This window comes from Panulirus ornatus, chromosome 42 (assembly GCF_036320965.1).
Source record: "Panulirus ornatus isolate Po-2019 chromosome 42, ASM3632096v1, whole genome shotgun sequence".
Taxonomy (NCBI): Eukaryota; Metazoa; Arthropoda; class Malacostraca; order Decapoda; family Palinuridae; genus Panulirus; species Panulirus ornatus.
Genome location: NC_092265.1, coordinates 14,352,939 through 14,380,400, shown reverse-complemented (window position 1 = coordinate 14,380,400; position 27,462 = coordinate 14,352,939). Strand labels below are relative to the sequence as shown.

Below are 27,462 nucleotides of genomic sequence, written 5' to 3'. Positions count from 1 at the left end.
TTAGCTAATGCATACAGCATAACATAAATTTGTGGGACTAGAAACTGTAGAAAATCATCAAGAGATGGGGCTCCATCAGTGTAAGAATCCCTCACTTTACAGTACATACGAGTAATTACAATAATCATTAAAATCAACCTTACTATTTTTGTTTCATGTTTATTTAACCAACAACAAGCAACTTACGTATACTATGCTAACTATATCAAAAATGGATTAAAAGAAATTTAATCTTCATTGATGCATTAGGTTCTATACAATATATATCAACATATACACATTTTCAATAGCAAAACTCTAATCCCATATTTTTGTCCTCCTTCCATACAAAACTATCACTATTTCAAATTTTCATTACTCATATATTTCTTCTGGTACTCCATGATTTTTTGTATGTTAAAATTTCTTCATTACATTTCCCTCAACAGTGTTTATGAAGCTACCTCACTCAAGTGGGAAATGGCGAGCATGTATGAAAAAAAAAGTGTTCTATCTATACAAAATTAAATTTCATACAATTGCAGAAAGGCAGTTCATACTGAATTTTCCCAAAATATTTTGTTTACCAACCTTCTTTACATCACATATCCAAGATTTTAAAGCACTGCTCAGAGTATACAGGAAGAAATCTACAGTTTAAAAGCAAGACGGGTGAGGAGGCTATTGCTTTCCCACAATAGTCATGTGAAAAGAATTATTGTTATTATCCATCAAGACAAATGTGGAGAGCAGGTTGACACGGAAACCGAGTGAAATTGAGATTTCATTTCACATTTTGACTCCACCAAAGTCCTTCGGAAAATGCAAAACAAAGGGAGATGCATACATTGGTCATCTGGCTGGAATGACCCATCCACTTCACTGAATTCACCCCTTTTATCCCCTAGTTTAATGCTGTCTTTCCTGTCAATTCTAACCATCTGATGAAACCAGCTCTTTAATATTTTCATACTAATGTGGGCAGTTTCTCACGACTGCCCACAGCATAGAAATTGCCAGTAACATAAGGGCTGTTTCATTAAGAGCTCAGAATCAGATGCAAAAATGGAGTGGATTAAAGGTACAAAGCCAGCAAGCCAATAAGGGATAAATACATTTAGGCATCCAGTAGGGTTACCAAAGCCTGACTGTATACATAGCCTGGTATCTCCATTTATTTTGCAATTTCTGAAAAAAAACTTTTGAGAGGGTGAAACATTAAATAAATAAATATCAGCTCGAACCTGTTTTTTTCCCTTAACACCTTGTTTTCCACAAATGACTGTTGTCTTAACAAGCCTTATATAAATGTTACTGTACAAGTGTGTAAGAAATAAATGAAAGGTGAATAAAAAAAAATCACAAAGGAACAGTGAGGCTACTAAGAATGTATGTCAAAACCCAAAAAGAGTTGCAATATTACCCGGGCTAAGGAAACAAACCATCAACAAAGGCCTGAAAACTTCCTCCAAAGTGCTGCTTCCAACCTGAAACTCAAGCCAACTAATGTCACCTAAAATGTTAAAACAGGTTTTAATACACTCCAATTTCCAGCAGTACCAACTATTTCAGTACTAATACAATTTTAATTTAAAGCTTTCTTTTTTGAAATTACTAACAGCTTCACTATGTTTTTCATGTAAACTGCAAAACCAAAATATAGCACTACTCCAGTCAAAACAGGACACATGTTTTTCATTTCTTACATATAATCCAATTCTTGTACAATTCTCACCATTTTTCCAATCTCCTCCACTCTCCCTTTACTCCTTGTCAGATTACCTAACAATAAATTTCTGATCCTTGTATTTATGAAAATTACTCAAGTTCCAAATACTTCTCTCAAACACTTTCTCATATTATATAAACTGATTATTTAATTACATATATTGTACATTTGGCAACATAGCAGTTGGAGACAAAGCATCAAACCATCATATCTCCTAATAACATCAACAAAAGTTTCTTATGATTAGTCGTAATATACAGAGAAGCAATTGCAGAAACAGCAACATTCCACATACAATACATAGTTATGTCTGTTGTATGTCCACATATTGAGAGTAAATTTCAGAGTATATAAGTATAAACAGTTGTGTGAGGGTGTGGATAATTCATTATTATATTGCAATTATTCTTTTCAATGAGACAACAACAGACCACAGTCAGACACATATACATCACGGACATTATCTAGTCTGGTCACATCTGAGATGATATCCATACCCTCTACTACTACTCCTAATGATGACATTTCAGAATAATACGGTAAACTACTGATATAAATTCCAAACTGTGCAGGACTGTGATCACACCCATATCCAGTGAAATAATAGCCTGCCACCAAACCAGCAGTTATGGGCTGATAATTTCTTTCACCACGGGTCATCCCAGGAAGTGCTGCACCACCACTTCCATCATTATGTTCATAATCACCACCCCATAACTGTTCTCCTGGCTCCCCTTTCCGAATAACCTCGAGAAAGCGAGTATTTGCATATGAGGGTCCTCGCTCACCAGAGCATAAGAACAGGAACTGAAGGGTCCTTCCTGCTCCATCCAACAGCATGATATATACACGCCCTTGTATATGTCCTGCCCACATCACCTCCAAGAATGTTATGCCATAGTTTTGATCTACCAACCCATACACTGATTCATACTGAAAACATTTATAGTATTATAGATATCTGTGCTGAAAGAAAAGAAACATAAAATTATACAGGATTACAATATACATACCCTTCAATAATCTATATTTCTTCATAGCAAAGTAAGTTCTAAACAACCTCACTCATAAACCACAATCACTACAAAGTTCTACTGGTACTTAAAACAATACACCTTTTGATAAATTGTTTATCATACTTAACTATATGCTCTCTGGCTCTCAGGATCTTGCTGACAAGACAAAAATTACATCAGAGCATTTTAATATTGCCCACTTTTTCATTACTTTGACATACGGCAAATTTTGCAACCATTATTTCACTCTACATGAAGTGACAGTAAACTAAAGCTACTGTAAGTAACTCCACCCCATAATACTACCTATTTTGTGTATGTTTTATGAATCTTCATTAAATCTTCGACCAGTTCCATACAACACTGTGTATAAAAATCAAACATTATCTTCCGTATTTTTAAACACATTTCTACCTTTTCACTTTGCACACTACTCTGATTCATAAAGTGAGATTAATATCATTATCCTACCTATCATATCTCTGAAACCTGTTCCTTTCTGGAACTCCTTCAAGGGGGAGGCCACAGCAATTGTCTCCGTAAATAATTAACTAGTACCACTTCTTAGCCTTTTGTGCCTCACCCTTAACAAGCCACTAGCAGAGGGCAAGTCTAGTTCAGTGTTTATAGAGGCTCCTTCCTAATGTTCCTATGGACTACTTATACCTAATGCTGCTGCCTAATGTTACTACCTACTACTTTTACATAAAGTTTCTACCTAATGCTCCTACCTACAGTTCCAACTTACTACTTTTATCTATTGCTCATCATTTTGCTAAAAGGCAGGGCTAACACATAACGGTCACCACAGGAAAATCTACAGTTACGAAGAACAAACTGTGCAAGTTGTGTTGTCAAGTGTTATATGTGATAAGGACAGATTGTCTGCTTGTGGACAGAATCCCAGATGTTTACATGTGGGTGAAGCAGAAAGAAAAGACTAACTACCTGAGTCAAAGGAGCTATCCACAACAACCTATTCCATTTCAATATATAATACACACATATATGAAAATAAGCTATGCGGAAAACAGCAATCAAGTATGAAAAAAAAAAAAAAATATATATATATATATATATATATATATATATATATATATATATATATATATATATATATATATTGACATTTACTCTTAAATGGGTATGTTTGAAGGAATAGTAGTTCCAACAATGTTGTATGGTTGCGAGGCGTGGGCTATGGATAGAGTTGTGCGCAGGAGGATGGATGTGCTGGAAATGAGATGTTTGAGGACAATGTGTGGTGTGAGGTGGTTTGATCGAGTAAGTAACGTAAGGGTAAGAGGGATGTGTGGAAATAAAAAGAGCGTGGTTGAGAGAGCAGAAGAGGGTGTTTTGAAGTGGTTTGGGCACATGGAGAGAATGAGTGAGGAAAGATTGACCAAGAGGATATATGTGTCGGAGGTGGAGGGAACGAGGAGAAGAGGGAGACCAAATTGGAGGTGGAAAGATGGAGTGAAAAGGATTTTGTGTGATCGGGGCCTGAACATGCAGGAGGGTGAAAGGAGGGCAAGGAATAGAGTGAATTGGAGCGATGTGGTATACAGGGGTTGACGTGCTGTCAGTGGATTGAATCAAGGCATGTGAAGCGTCTGGGGTAAACCATGGAAAGCTGTGTAGGTATGTATATTGCGTGTGTGGACGTGTGTATGTACATGTGTATGGGGGGGGGTTGGGCCATTTCTTTCGTCTGTTTCCTTGCGCTACCTCGCAAACGCGGGAGACAGCGACAAAGTATAAAAAAAAAAAAAAAAAAAAAAAATATTTCTTTTTCTTTCTTTCACACCATTCGCCATTTCCCGCATTAGCGAGGTAGCGTTGAGAACAGAGGACTGGGCCTTTGAGGGAATATCCTCACCTGGCCCCCTTCTCTGTTCCCTCTTTTTGAAAAAAAAAAAAAAAAAAAAAAAGCGAGAGGGGAGGATTTCCAGCCACCTGCTCCCTCCCCTTTTAGTCGCCTTCTACGACACACAGGGAATACGTGGGAAGTATTCTTTCTCCCCTATCCCCAGGGATATATATATATATATATATATATATATATATATATATATATATATATATATATATATATATATATATATATATATATATATTTTTCTTTTTAACTATTCGCCATTTCCCGCGTTAGCGAGGTAGCGTTAGGAACAGAGGACTGGGCCTTTTTTGGAATATCCTCACCTGGCCCCCTCTGTTCCTTCTTTTGGAAAATTAAAAAAAAAAAAAAAAAACGAGAGGGGAGGATTTCCAGCCCCCCGCTCCCTCCCCTTTTAGTCGCCTTTTACGACACGCAGGGAATACGTGGGAAGTATTCTTAATCCCCTATCCCCAGGGATATATATATATATATATATATATATATATATATATACATATATATATATATATATATATATATATATATATATATATATATATATATATATATATATATATGAGTGAGTGAGTGCTCTGTACATGGCTTCACCCTCTCAATCAATACCCTCCCATATAATTTCCCAGGAATACTCAACAAACATATACCTCTGTAATTTGAGCACTCACCTTTATCCCCTTTGCCTTTGTACAATGGCACTATGAAAGCATTCTGCCAATCCTCAGGCACCTAACCATGAGTCATACATACATTAAATAACCTTACCAACCAGTCAACAACACAGTCACCCCCATTTTTAATAAATTCCACTGCAATACCATCCAAACCCGCCACCTTACCAGCTTTCATCTTCCACAAAGCTTTTACTACATATATTGTCCTCAAACATCTCATTTCCAGCACATCCATCCTCCTGCGCACAACTCTATCCATAGCCCACGCCTCGCAACCATACAACATTGTTGGAACCACTATTCCTTCAAACATACCCATTTTTGCTTTCCGAGATAATGTTCTCGACTTCCACACATTCTTCAAGGCTCCCAGGATTTTTGCCCCCTCCCCCACCCTATGATCTTCTTCCACTTCCATGGTTCCATCCGCTGCCAGATCCACTCCCAGATATCTAAAACACTTTACTTCCTCCAGTTTTTCTCCATTCAAACTTACCTCCCAATTGACTTGACCCTCAACCCTACTGTACCTAATTACCTTGCTCTTATTAACATTTACTCTTAACTTTCTTCTTTCACACACTTTACCAAACTCAGTCACCAGCTTCTGCAGTTTCTCACATGAATCAGCCACCAGCGCTGTATCATCAGCGAACAACAACTGACTCACTTCCCAAGCTCTCTCATCCCCAACAGACTTCATACTTGCCCCTCTTTCCAAAACTCTTGCATTTACCTCCCTAACAACCCCATCCATAAACAAATTAAACAACCATGGAGACATCACACACCCCTGCCGCAAACCTACATTCACTGAGAACCAATCACTTTCCTCTCTTCCTACACGTACACACATATATATATATATATATATATATATATATATATATATATATATATATATATATATATATATATATATATATCCACTGGTAGCAACTTACGTCCCACACCATATGCTCTTAAAACCTTCCACAAAGCATCTCTATCAACCCTATCATATGCCTTCCCCATATCTATAAATGCAACATATAAATCCTCCTGTTTTTTTAAGTATTTCTCACTCATTCTTCAAAGCAAACACCTGATCCACACATCCTCTACCACTTCTGAAACCACACTGCCCTTCCCCAGTCTGATGCTCTGTACATGTCTACACCCTCAATCAATGCCCTCCCATACAATTTTCCAGGAATACTCAAGTAACTTATGCCTCTGTAGTTTGAATACTCACCTTTATTCCCTTTGCCTTTGTACAAAGGCATTATGCATGCATTCCATCAATCCTCAGGCACTTCACCATGAACAATACATACAATTAATATCCTTACCAACCAATCAACACAGACACCCCCTCCCCCTTTCTTAATAACTTTACTGCAATACCATCCAAACCTGCCACCTTGCTGGATTTCACCTTCCGCAAAGCTTTCATTCCCTCTTCTCTCTTAACCAAACCATTCTCCCTGACCCCTCTCACTTCACACCCCACCCCGATCAAAACACCCTATATCTGCCACTCTATCCTCAAACACATTCAACAAACCTTCAAAATACTCACTCCATCTCCTTCTCACTTCATCACCACCTGGTTTACCCCAGACATTTCACATACTCTGGTTTAACCAAATGGCAGCACGTCGACCCCAGTATACCAAATTGTTCCCATTCACTCTATTCCTTGTATGCCTCTCTCTCCTGCATGGTCATGCCCCAATCATTTAAAATCTTTTTCACTCCATCCTTCCACCTCCAATTTGGTCTCCTGCTTCTCCTTGTACCCTCCATTTCTGACACATATATCTCTATATCAACTTTTCCTCACTCATTCATTCCATATGTTAAAACCATTTTAACACATCCTCTTCTGCTCTCTCAACCACACTTTTTATTTCCACACATCTCTCTTGCCCTTCCATTACTTACTCTATCAAAACACCTAACACCACATAACTGTCCTCAAACACTTCATTTCCAACACATCTGCCCTCCTCCATACACCCCTATCGGTAGCCCATCCCTTGCAACCACATAATATTGCTGGAACTACTATTCCTTCAAACATACCCATTTTTGCTCTCCAAGATATCATTTTCTCTTTCCATACATTCTTCATCACTCCCAGAACCTTCGCCCCCTCCCCCACCCTATGACTCACTTCCACTTCCATGGTTCCATTCAATGCCAAGTCCACTCCCAGATATCTAAAACACTTCACTTCCTCCAGCTCTTCCTCATTCAAACTTACATCCCAACTTAAGTCGAAAATACATTTAATACATTCAATGCTGTACATCACACCCATCGAATATCATAACTTAGCATAGCCTACCATAAACATTCTCATAACACTTACATCAGCCTACAGTTGGAAAAAATTATCTAACATAAAGCATATTTAATAAAGTCTTGAATATCTCATGCAATTTATTGAATATTGTACTGAAAAAACAGATTGTATAGGTACTCACCATTAATGTACACACCTGAAAGCACATGGCTTGAAGAATGTTTGAATTATATAAAACTAACTAGTATATGATGAGGATGCACCATCAACAGGGTTGTCAATCTCTCTCTTCTGATGAGGCTCAACAATAGTTGGTAGAAAAAACTGGGGCATCAACACTTGTTGTTGTTTTAGATTTATTCAAGAAAATATCAAGTGTTGACTGTACAGTTTGCTTCTTCTTTTCATTATACATTTCTCTTATAACAAGCAAGATCATCCTGTATCTGCCTGTCAGTTCTTGCAAATCTCTTATAATTGACGTCATTTCTTCTAACATCCATAAACCTCTGTTGATATTAGCAAACACCTCTGACAGTTTCTTTGCTGTGAATTTTCTTGGTGCCTCAGGTATAACTTCATGCTGGGCAATTATCTTTAATTTCATCTCAAGAGTAATTGCCTTCCTCTTCTTCTCACCAAAGGCATAGATGGGCATTTTGTAAACATGATGGAATGCAAAAACACAAAACAGCATCATGAGAAAGTATCGTACTGCATATCGCTAGCCCAGGAAAAAATCAAAATTCAAAATTTGAAGCACAGCTTCTACTAAATGCATATCGCTATCACACCATCGTAAAGATCAAAAATCATGTCGAACCATAGCACGTCATGGGTAATCTATACATGTAATACATGTTGCCCATGCATTACCATAACCAAAAATAACACACAAAATTAAGAAAATACAGAGAAGAACATGAAACACAATGTAAGATAATGTAAAACAAAACTAAAAAAAGAATAACAAGAACTTAAAAATGTTGAAGTGCTCATACATAAACATGAAATATATAAAATTTGTCCAAGCAAAAACAAACATGAGTAACATACAGAAAATATAATTAAGAGCTCACACAAAAGCTATTTGCATAAAAGGTGTCATATTGAATGATCATATAAGCAGAGCATACAAACATGAAAAAAAAAATGTTTGCAAAGCAGGTAAGCAAATCCACATAAAATCAAGTACATAGAGTCTATGTGTTGGTATGAAGACAATACTTAAATCTAAAAGAAAACAGTCGTGACTGCAGCTTGTTTTTTCTACATACTGAGTTTAAAGTTACCTATATATGTTATTTGTTTACATATAAAAATGAAAGTCATATATACTTAATTCTGTATCTTTTGGAAAAACATCAAACACAAATTCTGGGTTATCTTTCTTTTATTGTTTGCAAACTGCACACCGGTGTCCTTTTCCACTCACCTCAATGTTTCTTAAATCTCACAGTAAAGTTTGTGTAAACAGACAGGTGACAAGTGCAATTTTGCCATCTGTCGAATGCACGCATTATTATAGCAATTAGTGCTTATGCACATTTCATGCCACTTTCCTGTAATTCTTAGATAGTTTTTAATCATGCATCAAGAGATTACCGATTAAGGATATTCTTATAAAATTGTTTAGTTATTTGTAAGGAAAACTTTAAATTGAAAGAATAATGAAAGTGACAATGAAAATGTATCGAGTGTGGAAAAATGAAAAAGAAAATTTGTGGAGTAAATAAACAAGGGAACTGAAATAATTGCCTTGGTATTACAACAAATGGCATCCTACATTACGCAGAACAGAGATGAGGTCATGAGTATCCAATCACCTTGGAGACACTTTGCCCAGCCCGGGAGGTATAATGCTAACATCTACCAGGAATCTTGGTAAACCATACCTCACTCTTGTTACACAGGGTGTCTTTATAAAGTGTGCAAAGCTTGTCCACCTGCAAGGGTAACGAACCAATAACATGTCTACAAGAGACACTGATACCTTCAATTCCAAGACGATACCAGTAAGGGTTGAACAAGAGTGAAGGTAGAAGAAAAGTAGGGGCTGCACACCAGCATGGTCCTAAAGAGAATCTTAGCAGTGTGTGGATGGAAACAGTGAGCTGTATCAAGGACACATGTACGTAGGGCGTGCCAGGCCACACTTGAGTGGTGCGTGTACAACACAACTTGACCTGGAGAATGTGGGCCGCCACTAAGAGTGCACTGCTGTGCACATACAGATCATAATGACTGGAAGGACTCCCTTGTGCCCAGACTCTGTGCAGCCAGTCTTCTATACCGCTAAGAATGTGTCTAAAGACATGTATCTAGTTGATGCTCCTTTAAGTGAACTTTTAGCACAAGAGCCTGAGTAGAGCTGCTTGTCCATACTATGCTGAGCAGCAGGAATTACTGTGTATAGCTCATTTTGAGGTGAACTTTAAGGTGCATTTAGTACATTTTCCCTTAAACTTGAGAATTAAGGGCATTTTAGTAATTATTATTAGGTGTGCAGGAAGCATGCCACATTACTTCTGCCACTGATGTTAATTCAAGAATAAAGGAACAGATCTCTTAGCTTTGCAAATCAGGGATCAAATTCCCTTAAAACTGCAGGGGAGGTCAGATCGAGTCTCTTCCCCACCCCACCAGACAGATACTACGGGGTGTCAGGTCACTGGGGCTCATCACACCTCAGTCAAGAAATAGCCAGTTACCAAGTCATACCACAAGTCTCTTGCAGAAATCCCATGAAGAAATCATACAGACTTTACAGGAATATAAGATCCATAAGAAACAAAACAGATGAATTGCACTGTTTAGTAAACACTGATTTTGTTGACATCACTAGTTTAACAGAAACATTTCTGGACTTGAAAAACAATCTTATTAGCGAGAACAATTTGCCAGACTACAAATTATTTCTGAGGGACAGAGATGGTCAAGGGGACAGAAATGCACGGTATGTAAAATCTTTCATAAACTCAATCAATATTCAGATTACAATATCTGCTGTTGTTGAACATTTGTGTGTTCAGATTAGCTAAGAATTTTCCAAACTTTACATAAACATTATATACAGACACCCTAGTCAGCCAATTGATACTGACATTGTCATGTACAAGAGGTTACAATGAGCAATACAGAATAAAGACTTGATCATTCTGGAGGATTTTAATTTCAAAGAAATCAACTGGAAAACTGTCTCAGGTGGAGAAAGTGAATCTGCTAGTATTATCAACTTTGCCAACAACAATTTACTCTACCAAACTGTCATCAAGCAAACAAGGTAAGCTAATAAACTTGATTTGGTCCTTGTGTCCCATGAGTTCTTACTAACTAATACCCGTGCTGATGAACATCAAGGCATTTGTGACCATAACATGGTTAGGTCTGATGTAAAATCAAAATCGATTCCCCTAACACCAGTATCATTACCCCTTACTTCAAAAGGGCAAATTTCAATAGGTTGCACAATGCATTAAAGAATTTCACCCTCGTAGGTTCATGCCCAGAAAAGTTATTGGCCAGTTTTAGATATCAGTTTATGTAAAAACGTGACACATTCTTTCCCATGCATGACAGAAACAATAAAACAACAACAGGCCTGAATGGTACTCCTCAGATATTACGAGAGCTATACAGCACAGAAATAAACTCTACAAGCTTAAGAAATCAGACAATGGCCTTAATATTGCAACATAATATATCACTATTAGGAGCAACGTGAAAAGACATCAAGCTAGCCAAAAGAGAGGAAGAACTGAGTATTGCTAGAGATAATATTAAAGATTCCCGAAAGATTCTATACCAAGAACAAGAAAGATATAAGAAGTGGAATAGGACCCTTGGTAAATGAGAATGGGGAACCCATTGTGGATGATAAAAGCACAGCAACAATCCTGAACAAGATTTTTAGTTCTGTTTTCATACTAGAAAACGTAGGCATGAATCTTTAGACTGATAAACAGCACTTGCGTGATACCAGAACTTACCGTCACAATTAGAGAAGTACTAACACAGACATTAGCTGAAGACTAATAAAAGTTCAGGATCTGATGGTTTCTATCCACATGTAATTAAAAATATAAAACACGAAATTGTCAAACCATTAACCTATATTTTCAATAAATTTCTCCATGATGGAATAGTCCTGCAGGACTGGAGACAGGCATACAGCACCCCTATATGCAATATGAGAAGTCATGAAATGCCAGGCTATTACCGTCCTATTAACTTCACATCAATTGTGTATACTCTAGAGTTGATTATTAGAGAGAAAATCGTAACTAAACTGGAACAACATAGTCTAATCAGTAATACACAACATGGTTTTAGACTGCATAGATCATCCCTTACAAAATTCCTTGAATCTTATCATAAATTGTTCAATAACCATGACAGGGCAAAAGCAAGATATTACATTTCTGGACTTCCAAAAAGCATTCAACAAAGTCCACCATGTTAAATTGATGCATAAAGTCCAGGCCTTGGGAATTACTGGTTGCAGTGGAAACTGGATAAAAGCCTGATTATATGATAGGAGGCAGAGAGTCATAATGAATAACGAATCATCACCATGGTCAGCCGTTACTAGTGGGTTCCTCCAGGGATCTGTTCTTGCACCCATACCTTACATCATTTATATTAACAATACTGAACAACATAAGTGTCCAAATCTGAACATGAATCAAAGATCAGCAATGCATATTAACAATGTAAGTGTCCAAATTTGAACATGAATCAAAGATCAGCAATGCAGATAGGCTAGACTTACAAGAGGATCTAGATAAAATCACTGAATGGTCTAGAAAATGATAAATGCCATTTAACAGCAACATATATCAGCTTTTACATGAAGGAAACCTCAACAAACAATTTTATCATGAACTGTTGGGTCTAAGGGTCATTGTCTCCAACAACTTTCAAATTCTTCCAGCATTGTAATGACGCCACCAAAAACCAAACAGGATGCTAGATTGATTAACAGAAACTTTTCATACAAAAGCAAGGATGTGATATTGCCACTTCATCTAAGTCTAGTTAGACCTCAGCTCGAATATGCAGTATAGTTCTGGGCCTCCTACTTGTGCAAGAATATTTTTAAATTGGAGGCAAAGCAGCACCAAGCAACTAAAATGATTCCTTCCTTGTGTAACAAACCATATGAGGACAGATTGCAAGAATTAAACTTGTTCTCTCTAAGCAAGAGGTGTCTCTAAAGCAAATTAACAGAATGTTTTAAAATACTTAAGGATTCAACCACATCGACATTGAAAATTTTGTTACGGTAGTGTCAGCACTATCAATGAAAGGAAATGGACTAAAACTTAGAGGTAACCAAATTAATCTAGACTTTATGACTTATTTCTTTGACAATGACCTTATTCACACCTGCAATAAACTCCCAGAACATATTGCTCAGGGCAACACATCTTCAAAATTTGGCTTAATGACTTGTCACTCTCCTGTACTGAATTATCTATTTAACTGATCATCATACCATAGTGGTAAGTTATGCTATCTTCTCAACCACCAATCTCTCCCTGGACATGCTACAGTAACACACCAACATTGACTAACCCATGTCGCCAGGTTTAAGAGAGCAAGAAATCATTATTGTATCATTCTTCAACATCAGGAATAATATAAGTTGCCTTATGCTATATGCAGCAGGTACACACATGGGTAGCATTCTTTCTATCTATCTATACCTTTGACACCCATTCTCTCCGGGAACTCCCATCAAGGGGAGGCCACGGCAAAAGAGTCTCCACTTGTCCCTGTCCTTACATGCCTCCCTCACATACATCACTCCAAGCATTCTTCTACCATTTTTCTCCCTCCAGTATTCTTCAACCCTACTTGCTCATGTCAAAGATGGTCTTCCTCTCACACCAACCCCTTTAATTGTAATATCATACTCCCAGTCTTGCATTCTTTTCACATCCCCAAATCGCCTCAAAGTATTACATTTCACCCCTTCTACCACTCCACAATTCTTTCCCTTTATATTCCCTGCCATATCATACCTCTCATACATCCCTTCATTTCTTTCTCCACTCCATCTAGTCACACAACATACCCTTCACAAATAGCTAATTTCCACAGCCTGAATTCTTGACCTCTGACTTATTCCATGTCCATGTTTCGGCTGCATAAATCAGGGTTGGAAGGACTATGTTGTCCCATAATCCTCTCTTTGCTTCCATACTTATAACTCTACCCTTCATTATTCTATTAAGGGACTCTTCTACCCTGTACTGCTTTCTCCTCTATCTCTCCTTCCATATCACCAAACACACCCAAGACAGCTCCTAAATACTTAAAAGTCTCTCACCTCTTTCAGTCTTTCTCCTCCCATATACAAAGCACAATTTAAGATACCATTTTCTTTCACTCCGTATGGTTTTGCAAATTCTATACTTTCACTCCATTTCCTTTCAAACACCATTACTTTACTTTTAGCTGCATTTACCTTCAATTCCCCATGCTTACACACATCACAAAACACACTCACAACATTCTGTAACTCCTCTTCACTTTCACAGTATCATCCACAAGTGGGCTTACCACTAGCCACCGTATCTAACCACCACACTCCATCTCTACACCCCTTTTCCCGAGTTTTGCTTTCATCTCTCTTATCACTCCATCCATATATATTTATATACATTTTTTCAAACATATTCGTCATTTCCCATGTTAACGAGGTAGCGTTAAGAGCAAAGGACTGAGCCTTAGAGGAAGTATCCTCACTTGGCCCCCTTTTCTGTTCCTTCTTTTGGAAAAATTAAAACAGGATGGGAGAGTTTTCAGCCAAGGTGAAATCAAACAGCTCTGCCTCACAAATATATGTGTGACAAAACTTTCCCTCAACTTTCCATCCATTCTTATGCATGCGCCTGCTCCTCTATAGAAGGCTTTCGCACCATCTAACTGTTGTCCCTCTACTCCCATATGTCCTTAACACATCCTATAAAGCATTTCACTTAAGTCTATCGTATGCTTTTTCCAGATCCATAAAAGATGCATATAAAGTCTTTCTCTTTGCTAAATACTTTTCCACTGTCATCTTTACCACAAAAAAATGATCCATACATCTCCTACCTTTCCTAAAAAATCCTTGCTTTTCACTAATCGTGCATTCAGTCACTTCCATCACTCTATCAATTAACATTCATACATACACTTTTCCTGCTATACTTAACAGACTATTACCCTATAACTGTTACCTACATCCTTAGCACTTTTTCACTTTAATAAAGGAATAATAATAGTTTTCACCCAATCTTCAGGCACAACCTTGTTTCCATACTAAATTACATATTGGATGCATCCACTTTATCACACTTTCTCCTCTATACTTATGCATTTCAGCTGTAATCCCATCCACTCCAAGTGCCTCTCCTACCTTTCAGCCTCATTATTGCTCTTCTTACCTTCCTTTTTGCTATAGCCCTTACACTTGTATCCTCTTCCTTCCATCCTCCATACCCCTTATTCCACATTTATCATTTCTTCAAAATACTCTTTCCATCTTCCTTTAACTTCCTCCTTTTGATTAAACAACTCCTCTTCCTTACTTCTCTCATATACATTTCCACTCTTACATCCACTTCTTTCCTTTTTCACCTCCTTCTAGTTTAGTTTCTTCTCCCAAAACTTTTCACTTAACTGTCTTCCAAAATCTTCATATACCCTTTCTATGCTTTCCCCTATCAGCCTCTTGAGATTTTGCTTAAATATTACATATTCTTCCCTCCTCCTCTCCTGAACTTCAACTGGTACATTCCTATTGAGCAATCTACCATTGCATATTTCTTCTTTTCCACAGCAATTCTAGTCTCCTCCATCAACTATGCATTGCTCTTTTCATACTTATATCTCAAACCTTGTATCCAAGTACTAATTCTACAACCTTTAAAAGTATTCCTTCTCTCCTATCCCTATATGTATCTGGAGTATATACAGCTGTAACTAAAAGGCAACTGTGCGAAGTGAGAATGTAAATATAAAGATGGAGAACTGGAAAGAATGATAGCGTGCGCTGTGATAAGGACAAAAGGATTACTAAAGAGACCCTGTATATATGAAGTAAAGAAGAGTGAGGTAATATAAAAAGTGAAGAAATGTGTGGAAAAGTGTTAATATTTGGTTATCTATCTATTCACATACAAATCACCCTTTCTTGAATGGGTCCTGGTTTTACTCCATGATCTCTTTTCTAAGAGCTCCAGCAGCTTCAAGGCTGGGCTACTTCCAGTAGCAGGGAAATTTAGGACTCCTCTGGAGTGAAGTTATTCAACAAAACTATATGTACTTCATTTTGTCAAAACATGATGATATGGTCTCGCTGAAAGTGACTTTTCAGTCAGAGTGTATCAACAGGCAGTCGAAGTCCGGTATCAACTAGGTGTTAGTATGTTTTGATACTTGGAAATGCACATGAACAGGAATATGTACAGAACTAGGCACAGATCATCCTGCTGGTATAAAGAAGAGGGCATGGTGAATACAGAGAAGAGACAGATAAGAGTTTTTCAAAACTAAGAGAAAAGTGCTACTTCTTGCAGTACATAAGTTTCAGTTAATGTTATCACCTACATGAAGAATTCAACCACAATAGTTTTAAACTTTCTCTTCTTATGCATTCTTTAACTTTGTCTCTCTATTAATAAATACACTTTTCTGTATATCATCCTTCTTTAATCTCTTTGGACCTATTGGTATCACTATACACTTACATAATAGATTGTTCTGGCATCAATTTACACATATAATTTCCTGCCACAAGAGGAATTCAACATGCAATTCAAGCTCTGGTGGTTGGCCACAGACAGCAACTTGCTAGTGAACATGGTGGGTGGCTAAGCACCTTTTCTTGGGATTTGCCACACCTGTGGTGCCCAACACTATGCTCATTCTGATAGTACTTAGGAGGACTGACCTACTTCAGTAAATAATAAGTTTTTTCCTAAACTACAAATGCTTACCTCCTTATCTATGTCAAAAACAATAATTTTGAATTTTTTATGCACCTAATCATATGAATAAAATAGTCATCAACTCTTTCTTTAAGATTGGCTAATCTAGAATTTAAATAACATGTTTTTTCTGAAATTAGGAAAGGTTATGTCCTAATACATAAGAAAAATTACTTTTTTTTTTAAATTACCTAATATATATATATATATATATATATATATATATATATATATATATATATATATATTCCCTCAAAGGCCCAGTCCTCTGTTCTTAACGCTACCTCGCTAATGCGGGAAATGGCGAATAGTATGAAAAAAAAAAAGGAGGAACAGAGGGGGGGCCAGGTGAGGATATCCCACAAAGGCCCAGTCCTCTGTTCTTAACAGTACCTCGCTAACACGGGAAATGGCGAATAGTTTAAAAGAAAAAAGAAAGAATATATATATATATATATATATATATATATATATATATATATATATATATATATATATATATATATACATATATATTGGGGATAGGGGAGAAAGAATACTTCCCACGTATTCCCTGCGTGTCGTAGAAGGCGACTAAAAGGGGAGGGAGCGGGGGGCTGGAAATCCTCCCCTCTCATTATTTTTTTTTTAATTTTCCAAAAGAAGGAACAGAGAAGGGGGCCAGGTGAGGATATTCCCTCAAAGGCCCAGTTATGTTCTTAACGCTACCTCGCTAACGCGGGAAATGGCGAATAGTTTGAAAGAAAGAAAAGATATATATATATATATATATATATATATATATATATATATATATATATATATATATATATATATATATTATCTTATTCATATAATGATAAATACTGTACTATCACAAGATCCATTTTGAGGATAATGAAATGTACCTGAACATACAAAGTGCTAGCAGTCTTACCGGTACTGTTTGTGACCCACTGGGTGGTTCGCCATCCTGGAGAGCATGCAAGTGTAGACGGTTGTTTAGTAGACTAATACGAGCACGCCGAGAATGACCATCTTCTCCGGTGAGAACAGCCCAGAGGTTGTTTCCCTCAGCACAAGCCTTCTTCACATCATCTCTCAGCTTCAGCACACTTAACTGAAGTACAACTCCAATGAGTGTTCAATACACCTCCTCTAGACATACTGTACAATGCTTTTACTTCAGTTTGTTAACTAGTCCATTAATAACAATATTTTATGTATGAATTATCAGCTATGTCTATCATCAATTAAATTCTTTATACTGTGCTTTACCTCTAATGCAGCATCACTGTTATTTGCACTTGTTGCAGCAATCTCTGTTATCATCGCCACCTTAAAAAATTCAGTTGCTATTAACTTATTACCTAAACCTTGTCTTTGAAATTAAGTCTTTCAAAGAAAATACTCTGCTTATAGTAAACACAGACTAGGTCAATACAAAGTGTCTCAGCATTTCTTACATAATGCAATATTACATTGTGTATACAATCAACAGAATGACCAACCAGTGCATCATTGAGAGGAACATCAGCAGGGCAGAGGATTCTTTCAGTATGACGTGAGCGGCAGAATGGGCACTTGAGAGGTCCTCTCTTGACAATTTGGGCAATGCATGAAGTACATAATGTATGGCCACAACTAAGATTTCTTGGTAGACGTTTTCCTTCATTATAGCACTGCAGACAAATATCACACTCTCTGGGCAGCATTGGTAACCTTATAAAAGTAAAAGTATAAACATTAACTTAATAATAATAATAATAATGATAATAATAATAATAATAATAATAATAATAATAATAATAATAATAATAATAATAATAAAATAATAATATTATCATCATCATTATTATCATGAGAGTTGGGGTGAGAGAGTATCATTAAATTTTAGGGAGAATAAAAAGATGTTTTGGAAGGAGGTAAATAATAAGACAAGAGAACAAATGGAAAAATCAGTGAATGAGGCAAGTGGGGAGGTAATAACAGGTAGTGATGAAGTGAGAAGGAGATGGAGTGAGTTATTTTGAAGGTTTGTTGAATGAGTTTGATGACAGAGTGGCAGATATAGGGTGTTTTGATCGGGGTGGTGTGTGAATTGAGAGGGTCAGGGAGAATGGTTTGGTTAAGAGAGAAGAGGTAGTGTAAGCTTTGCAGAAGATGAAATTTGGCAAGGTGACAGGTTTGGATGGCACTGCAGTAGAATTTATTAAGAATGGAAGTGACTGTGTTGTTGATTGGTTGGAAAGGATATTCAATGTATGTATGGAGCATGGTAAAGTGCCTGAGGATTGGCGGAATGCAAGAATAGTGCCATTGTGCAAAGGCAAAGGGGATAAAGGTGTGTGTTCAAACAACAGAGGAATAAGTTTGCTGAGTATTCCTGGGAAATTGTATGGGAGGGTATTGATTGAGAGGGTGAAGGTATGTACAGATCATCAGAATGGGGAAGACCAGTGTGGCTTCAGAAGTGCTAGAGGATGTGTGGGTCAGGTGTTTTGCTTTGAAGAATATGCCTGAGAAATACTTAGATGATTCATTTGAGAAACAGCAGAAGTTGGTAACTCAGTTTGGAAAAGTGTGTGAAAGGAGACAGTTTAGAGTAAATATGATTAAGAGCAAGGTTATCAGGTTCAGTAGGGTTGAGAGACAAGTCAATTGAGATGTAGGTTTGAATGGAGAAAAATTGTGAGGAAGGGAAGTGTTTTAGATATCTGGGAGAGGACTTAGCAGCAAATGGAACCATGGAAGTGGGTCACAGGGTGGGATAGGGAATGAAGGTTCTGGGAGTGATGAAGAATGTGTGGAAGGCAAGAATGTTATCTCAGAGAGCAAAAATTGGTATGTATGAAAGAATAGTAGTTCCAACAATGTTATATGGTTGCAAGGCATGGGCTATAGATAGGGTAGTACGGAGGAGGGTGGATGTGCTGGAAATGAAATGTGGTGTGAGGTGGTTTGATCGAGTAAGTGATGAAAGGGAAAGAGAAAAGTGTAGAAGTGAAGAGTGTGATTGAGAGAGCAGAAGAGGGTGTGTTAAAATGGTATGGACATAAGGAGAGAATGAGTGAGGAAAGATTGACAAAGAGGATATATGTGTCAGAGGTGGAAGGAACAAGAAGCAGACCAAATTGGAGGTAAAAGGATGGGGTGAAAAAGATTTTGAGTGATCAGGCCTAAACATACAAGAGGGTGAGAGGCATGCTCGGAGCCTGAATATACAGGAAGGTGAGAGGTGTGCAAGAAATACAGTGAATTGGGATGATGCGGTATACCGTGGTCGACGTGCTGTCAATGGACTGAATCATGGCAAGAAATGCCTGGAAAGGTCTGTGGGGCCTGGATGTGGATCGGGAGCTATAATATCAGTGCATTACACATGACAGCTAGAGACTGAGTGTGAATGAATTTGGCCTTTTTTGTCTGTTTTCCTGGTGCTACCATGCTGAGGCAGGGGTTAGCAATGCTGTATCCTGTGGGGTAGGGTAGCGCCAGGAAGGGATGAAGGCAAGGAAGTATGAATATATATATATATATGTATATATCTGTGTATGTACATATTATGTATACGTTGAAATGTATATGTATGCATGCTTGTATGGGCATTTACGTAGATATATATGAGTACATGAGTGGATGGGCCATTCTTCGTCTGTTTCCTTGTGCTACCTCGCTGACGCAGGAGACAGCAATTAAGTATAATAAAGATTGATCCAGGGCATGTGAAGCGTCTGGGGTAAACCATGGAAGGTTTTGTGGGGCCTGGATGTGGGAAGGAAGCTGTGAACGAATGTGGCCTTTGTTGTCTTTTCCTTGCGCTACTTCGCACACATGCGGGGGGGGGAGGGGGTTCTCATTCTTATGTATGGCGGGGTGGCAACGGGAATGAATAAAGGCAGCAAGTATGAATTATGTTTTATTTATTTTATCTATTTATTTTTATTATACTTTGTCGCTGTCTCCCGCGTTAGTGAGGTAACACAAGGAAACAGACGAAAGAATGGCCCAACCCACCCACATACACGTCCACACACACAAATATACATACCCATACATCTCAACATATACATATATATATACACACACAGACATATACATATATACACATGTACATAATTCATACTGTCTGCCCTTTATTCATTCCCATCATCACCCTGCCATACATGAAATGACAACCCCCTCCCCCAGCATGTGCACGAGGTAGCGCTAGGAAAAGACAATAAAGGCCCCATTCATTCACAATCAGTCTCTAGCTGTCATGTATAATGCACCGAAACCACAGCTCCCTTTCCACATCCAGGCCCCACAGAACTTTCCATGGTTTACCCCAGACGCTTCACATGCCCTGATTCAATCCATTGACAGCACGTTGACCCCGGTATACAACATTGTTCCAATTCACTCTACTCCTTGCATGCCTTTCACCCTCTTGTCTGTTCAGGCCCCAATCACTCAAAATCTTTTTCAGTCCATCTTTCCACCTCCAATTTGGTCTCCCACTTCTCATTCCCTCCACCTCTGACACATATATCCTTTGTCAATCTTTCCTAACTCATTCTCTCCATGTGACCAAACCATTTCAAAACACCCTCTTCTGCTCTCTCAACCACACTCTTTTTCTTACCACACATCTCTCTTACCCTTTCATTACTTACTCGATCAAACCACCTCACACCACATATTGTCCTCAAACATCTCCTTTCCAGCTCATCCACCCTCCTCCGCACAACTCTAACTATAGCCCAAGCCTCGCAACCATATAACATTGTTTGTACCACTATTCCTTCAAACATACCCATTTTTGCTTTCCAAGATAATGTTCTCACCTTCCACACATTTTTCAATGCTCCCAGAACTATTGCCCCCTCCCCCACCCTATGACTCACTTCCACTTCCATGGTTCCATCTACTCCCAGATATCTAAAACACTTCACTTCCTCCAGTTTTTCTCCATTTAAACTTACCTCCCAATTGACTTGTTCCTCAACCATACTGTACCTAATAACCTTGCTCTTATTCACATTTACTCTCAGCTTTCTTTTTTCACACACTTTACCAAATTATGTCATCAGCTTCTGCAGTTTCTCACCCAAATCAGCCACCAGCGCTGTATCATCAGCGAACAACAACTGACTCACTTCCCAAGCTCTCTCATCCACAACAGACTGCATACTTGCCCCTCTCTCCAAAACTCTTGCATTCACCTCTCTAACAACCCCATCTATAAACAAATTAAACAACCATGGGGACATCATGCAGCCCTACCACAAACCTACATTCACGGAGAACCAATCACTTTCCTCTCTTCCTACACATATTTCATGTGTGGCGGGTAGGCGACGGGAAGGAATAATGAACCTCCCCCACTCTATGATTCACTTCTGCTTCCATGGTTCCATCCGCTGCCAAATCCACTCCCAGGTATCTAAAACACTTTACTTCCTCCAGTTTTTCTCCATTCAAACCTACCTCCCAACTGACTTGTCCCTCAACCCTACTGTACCTAATAACCTTGCTCTTATTCACATTTACTCTCAGCTTTCTTCTTTCACACACTTTACCAAACTCAGTCACCAGCTTCTGCAGTTTCTCACACGAATCAGCCACCAGCACTGTATCATCAGCGAACAACAATTGACTCACTTCCCAAGCTCTCTCATCCACAACAGACTGCATACTTGGCCCTCTTGCATTCACCTCCCGAAAAACACCATCCATAAACAAATTAAACAACCATGGAGACATCACACACCCCTGCCGCAAACCTACATTCACTGAGAACCAATCACTTTCCTCTCTTCCTACACGTACACATGCCTTACATCCTCGATAAAAACTTTTCGCTGCTTCTAACAACTTGCCTCCCACACCATATATTCTTAATACCTTCCACAGAGCATCTCTATCCACTCTATCATATGCCTCCTCCAGATCCATAAATGCTACATACAAATCCATTTGCTTTTCTAAGTATTTCTCACATGTATATATATATATATATATATATATATATTTATTTATATTTATTATACTTTGTCGCTGTCTCCCGCGTGAGTGAGGTAGCGCAAGGAAACAGATGAAAGAATGGCCCAACCCACCCTTATACGCATGTATATACATACCTATACATTTTAACGTATACATATGTATACATGCATAGACATATGCATAATTCATACTTACTGCCTTTATTCATTCCTGTCACCTACCCGCCACACATGATATACGTGTAGGAAGAGGGAAAGTGATTGGTTCTCAGTGAATGTAGGTTTGCGGCAGGGGTGTGTGATGTCTCCATGGTTGTTTAATTTGTTCATAGATGGGGTTGTTAGGGAGGTGAATGCAAGAGTTTTGGAAAGAGGGGCAAGTATGAAGTCTGTTGTGGATGAGAGAGCTTGGGAAGTGAATCAGTTGTTGTTCGCTGATGATACAGCGCTGGTGGCTGATTCATGAGAGAAACTGCAGAAGCTGGTGACTGAGTTTGGTAAAGTGTGTGAAAGAAGAAAGTTAAGAGTAAATGTGAATAAGAGCAAGGTTATTAAGTACAGTAGGGTTGAGGATCAAGTCAATTGGGAGGTAAGTTTGAATGGAGAAAAACTGGAGGAAGTAAAGTGTTTTAGATATCTGGGAGTGGATCTGGCAGCGGATGGAACCATGGAAGCAGAAGTAAATCATAGGGTGGGGGAGGGGCGAAAATCCTGGAAGCCTTGAAGAATGTGTGGAAGTCGAGAACATTATCTCGGAAAGCAAAAATGGGTATGTTTGAAGGAATAGTGGTTCCAACAATGTTGTATGGTTGCGAGGCATGGGCTATGGATAGAGTTGTGTGCAGGAGGATGGATGTGCTGGAAATGAGATGTTTGAGGACAATGTGTGGTGTGAGGTGGTTTGATCGAGTAAGTAACGTAAGGGTAAGAGAGATGTGTGGAAATAAAAAGAGCGTGGTTGAGAGAGCAGAAGAGGGTTTTTTGAAATGGTTTGGGCACATGGAGAGAATGAGTGAGGAAAGATTGACCAAGAGGATATATGTGTCGGAGGTGGAGGGAACGAGGAGAAGTGGGAGACCAAATTGGAGGTGGAAAGATGGAGTGAAAAAGATTTTGTGTGATCGGGGCCTGAACATGCAGGAGGGTGAAAGGAGGGCAAGGAATAGAGTGAATTGGATCGATGTGGTATACCAGGGTTGACGTGCTGTCAGTGGATTAAAACAGGGCATGTGAAGCGTCTGGGGTAAACCATGGAAAGCTGTGTAGGTATGTATATTTGCGTGTGTGGACGTGTATGTATATACATGTGTATGGGGGTGGGTTGGGCCATTTCTTTCGTCTGTTTCCTTGCGCTACCTCGCAAACGCGGGAGACAGCGACAAAGCAAAATATATATATATATATATATATATATATATATATATATATATATATATATATATATATTTTTTTTTTTTCATACTTTGTGTGACAAAGCAAAAATATATATATATATATATATATATATATATATATATATATATATATATATATATATATATATATATATATATATATTTTTTTTCATACTTTGTCGCTGTCTCCCGCGTTTGCGAGGTAGCGCAAGGAAACAGACGAAAGAAATGGCCCAACCCCCCCCATACACATGTATATACATACGTCCACACACGCAAATATACATACCTACACAGCTTTCCATGGTTTACCCCAGACGCTTCACATGCCTTGATTCAATATATATATATATAATATATATATATATATAATATATATATATATAATATATATATATATATATATCTATATATATATATATATATATTACCCGTTAGTGGATATGGACCGAAGTGCAACTTACCCGTGCTGTTTTACCGACTATGAAAGCATTTTACTTATACATCTATTTCAAATGCATTTCAGTTTTCTTGCTCTTCAACTTTTACCTTGTGCCATTAGTCATATATCTTATGAGGGCCACACTGGAAATAATCGTTTTCATATATTTTATGTGGTTTTCGGTGAAATATCGATATGCACACACTGTATAAGTATTTTTTTTTCAATCCAAATCAATCCATGGATACAAACTTGTTAAATCATGTCATGGACGTAGCACACCTAAAGTCACCACACAATAAATCCTACCATTCCATAAGTAATTATATTTCATATTCAGTAAGATGGCGGGAGTAAAGCAAATCATAATCATAAAGTTAACTGCAAGCTGCAATTACATTCCTGAGATTTATTCAAAACCCTTTAACAGCCCTGTACCCTTACTTCTAATGGTGCAGTTTTCTGACTCTTTTATCTTCTGATTGTTGTACTATACTTTATAATGTTAGTGTCCGTTCTTCTTTCAACAGCCTGTACAAGTGACTCCCCAGCTTAATCTCATGGTACATCCTGTAGACATTGACGAGACGCCATCATGTGATGATGGGTGCATTCCGAGCCTGCCTCCCACCACCTCCTGCTGCTGGTGATGGTGGTGGGCGCATTACGACCGCCTGGTGATGGGCGCCACGTGACTAGAAGCTAATGATGGAGTGCATTCCCTCTCTATGCTGATAATAAGCGACATTCCCTACATGCTGAGGATAACTGCATTTCCCCAGACTGAGGCTGATGGGTCTGTGTCGGCCAACTGATGAACCGGTGCATCCCGAGAAGCTGGTGGTGATGGGGCCATTTCTGGCTGACAGTGATGGATAGGCGCACTCCACACAGCTGGTGATGGGTGCAATGCTACATGATGAGGATAGGCGCATTTAAAGAAGTTCATGATGAAAGTATTCCGATATACTAATGGATAGGCGCATTGCGAGAAGCTGATCATGGGTACATATCCGACACAGTGATGATAGGCGCACTCATCAAAGTTAATGATGGGTATATTTGTACATGCTGACGGTGGAAGCATTTCGAGTTGATGCTCACTGTATTCTGACTTGCTGATTATGGGCTCAGTACAAGGAGCTGAGGATGGGTTCATCCCGAAAAGTTTATATGTGCATTCAGACATGCCCTTCAGCACATCATCAACAACCTTCAACAATGGACTACAGGAGACTTGTGTCCTTGTGTCAATTAGATCTTGTACACACACGTGTATTAAGAGCAGTTCTGGAGTTACTATCATGAACGTCATAAAGTTCTTGAACAAGTACATACCCAAGCAAAGGAAGTTTTCCATTCGGTAAACTATATGTCGTATGTGAAGTACAGTATTTCTGTAATTCAATCAATATTAACTATTTATCATTTAATGTTCAACTAGGTACCACCAAGTATAATCCACAGTATTGATTCTGTAAAACTTCCTGTATGTCTGTCAGTTTGACTACAGACGTTCCACACGTGCAACATCCAGCCCTACATTGATCTTCATTTATGCCTAGTTAAATGGTGGCTTATACGACCAACTTCTATACTATATATATTATCTCAATAGCACCTTTCGAGATGGTGTTGGGTGCATTTTCATTCTGTCTAGACCAAAGATATTCTATTTTCAGAAAAAGAAGGCAATCAGAGAGCGTCTGTCTATTTGGTGTTTGGAATGCAAACTAAACAGCAAAATCAAAATAAATTCTTACTGGTCACATACTGGGTGTGGTCAATACGTGACATGCATACTGACAAAAATAAATATATCAAGAAAACCGATATTACAACAATGTTGGAAGAACTCTTTAAGAATACAGAAAAAATGCAATAAATTACTGGATCACCTGAAAAATTTGTCTCCTCATCCCCGTTTTTTCTTGGCTTTGATGCTCTTCTAGAAGCATCCCCTATACTTAAAAAAAAAAATGTTGCTAGTGCAACGACAGCCAACGTGGGCACTGGGGCTAGCAACTTCTCAGCCCCAACCTTCCCTTTCTAATGATGAAGTGGGTTGGAGCGATGTTCCTAAGATGCCTTTTTTTTTTTCTACATTTTTAAGACGCTAAAAAGATTGCAAGTTAGGACAACAACGAGCTTAGAGCAAATTAGATGTAATGTAACATGTAACGATGATCAAGCGAGGCCAAGTGGTTTCGCTCTATATTTTAAGTAGAACCAAAGTGATAAAAAGGCCTAGGTTTCTCGACGGACCTCCCTCCACCTCCCAACGTAAGCAAACTTTCATACCTCCCCCACTCCTCTTATCTCGCCCCAGAAAAGAATTCTTTTCTCTGGTAAATATGCACATTATATTTCCAGTGCATCATGATCATGTTGTACAACAACCTGGATGATTATACATCGCTTGGAGATTGAATACTCCTTTCCTCATATCATGTATTGGCTTATGTCCTGCTGCACCATTTCTGCAGTGGCTCTCTCAGAATAGATTTAGAGTCGTCCCACTTATGTGATATCCTATGTAAATTAAGAGTCGTCCCATTTATGTGAGATCCTATGTATCTGTGGTCAACATTTAGAGTCGTCCCACTTATAAGATATCCTATGTAAATTTAGAGTCGTCCCATTTATGTGATATCCTATGTACCTGTGGTCAAAGATTGTAATATCTACTTTGTGCCTTAAAACCTATTTACGGGCGGTGTTGGAATTGTGATCTGCAGATGACTGATGAAATTTGGAACCAATGAATTCCTTACAATGTCTAAAACTGATAATAGAGTGTAACACTGAAGGAGGAGCAGGGACAATGGACAGGGCTTTGAAGTAGATGGAAATCGTGATAAGAAAGAACACTCGAAATGATTGGTTGAGAATGCAGTTCGTGCATTCGTATCACTTACGTCCAAGTTTAAGAAGCAGTATAACGAACAGGAATGGTGTCAATACGTCACTTTTCTAATATTATTAGAAAAGAGAAGGGTCCAGCGGGTTGGCTGACGTAAGACGTTTGTCAGGAAGGCGCTTGTTCAATCTAGAGATCCTGTGTTCAGCTTTGTGAGTCGATATACGCCAT

General features: G+C 38.3%; 1 protein-coding gene across 4 annotated transcripts; it reads right to left on the bottom strand.

Annotated features, from left to right (window-relative positions):
* Positions 1-143: 143 nt before the first annotated feature.
* LOC139761931 (uncharacterized) lies at positions 144-27,462 on the bottom strand. 4 transcript variants are annotated; one of them, XM_071686615.1, is made up of 5 exons: positions 27,290-27,462; positions 18,057-18,267; positions 17,824-17,883; positions 17,483-17,665; positions 144-2,641 (listed from the first exon to the last, which is right to left on the bottom strand). In XM_071686615.1, the coding sequence occupies exons 2-5, from the start codon at positions 18,258-18,260 to the stop codon at positions 2,120-2,122; spliced, it is 969 nt and encodes a 322-aa protein (XP_071542716.1). In that variant the 5' UTR covers positions 18,261-18,267; positions 27,290-27,462; the 3' UTR covers positions 144-2,119. The 4 variants fall into 4 exon arrangements, with proteins under 4 accessions (XP_071542716.1, XP_071542714.1, XP_071542715.1 ...); XM_071686613.1 differs by lacking the exon at positions 27,290-27,462 and adding an exon at positions 24,816-25,160; XM_071686614.1 differs by lacking the exon at positions 27,290-27,462 and adding an exon at positions 24,394-24,782.

Bases quoted from the DNA above. Each gene is read 5' to 3' on its own strand.
- LOC139761931 (XM_071686615.1), bottom strand. From the start codon at position 18,260: ATGCTGCCCAGAGAGTGTGATATTTGTCTGCAGTGCTATAATGAAGGA. The intron at 17,666-17,823 runs GTAAAGCACAGT...GTTGTACTTCAG, and splicing joins ACAGTGATGCTGCATTAGAG to TTAAGTGTGCTGAAGCTGAG. The intron at 2,642-17,482 runs GTAAGACTGCTA...AAATGTTTTCAG, and splicing joins GTGGGTCACAAACAGTACCG to TATGAATCAGTGTATGGGTT.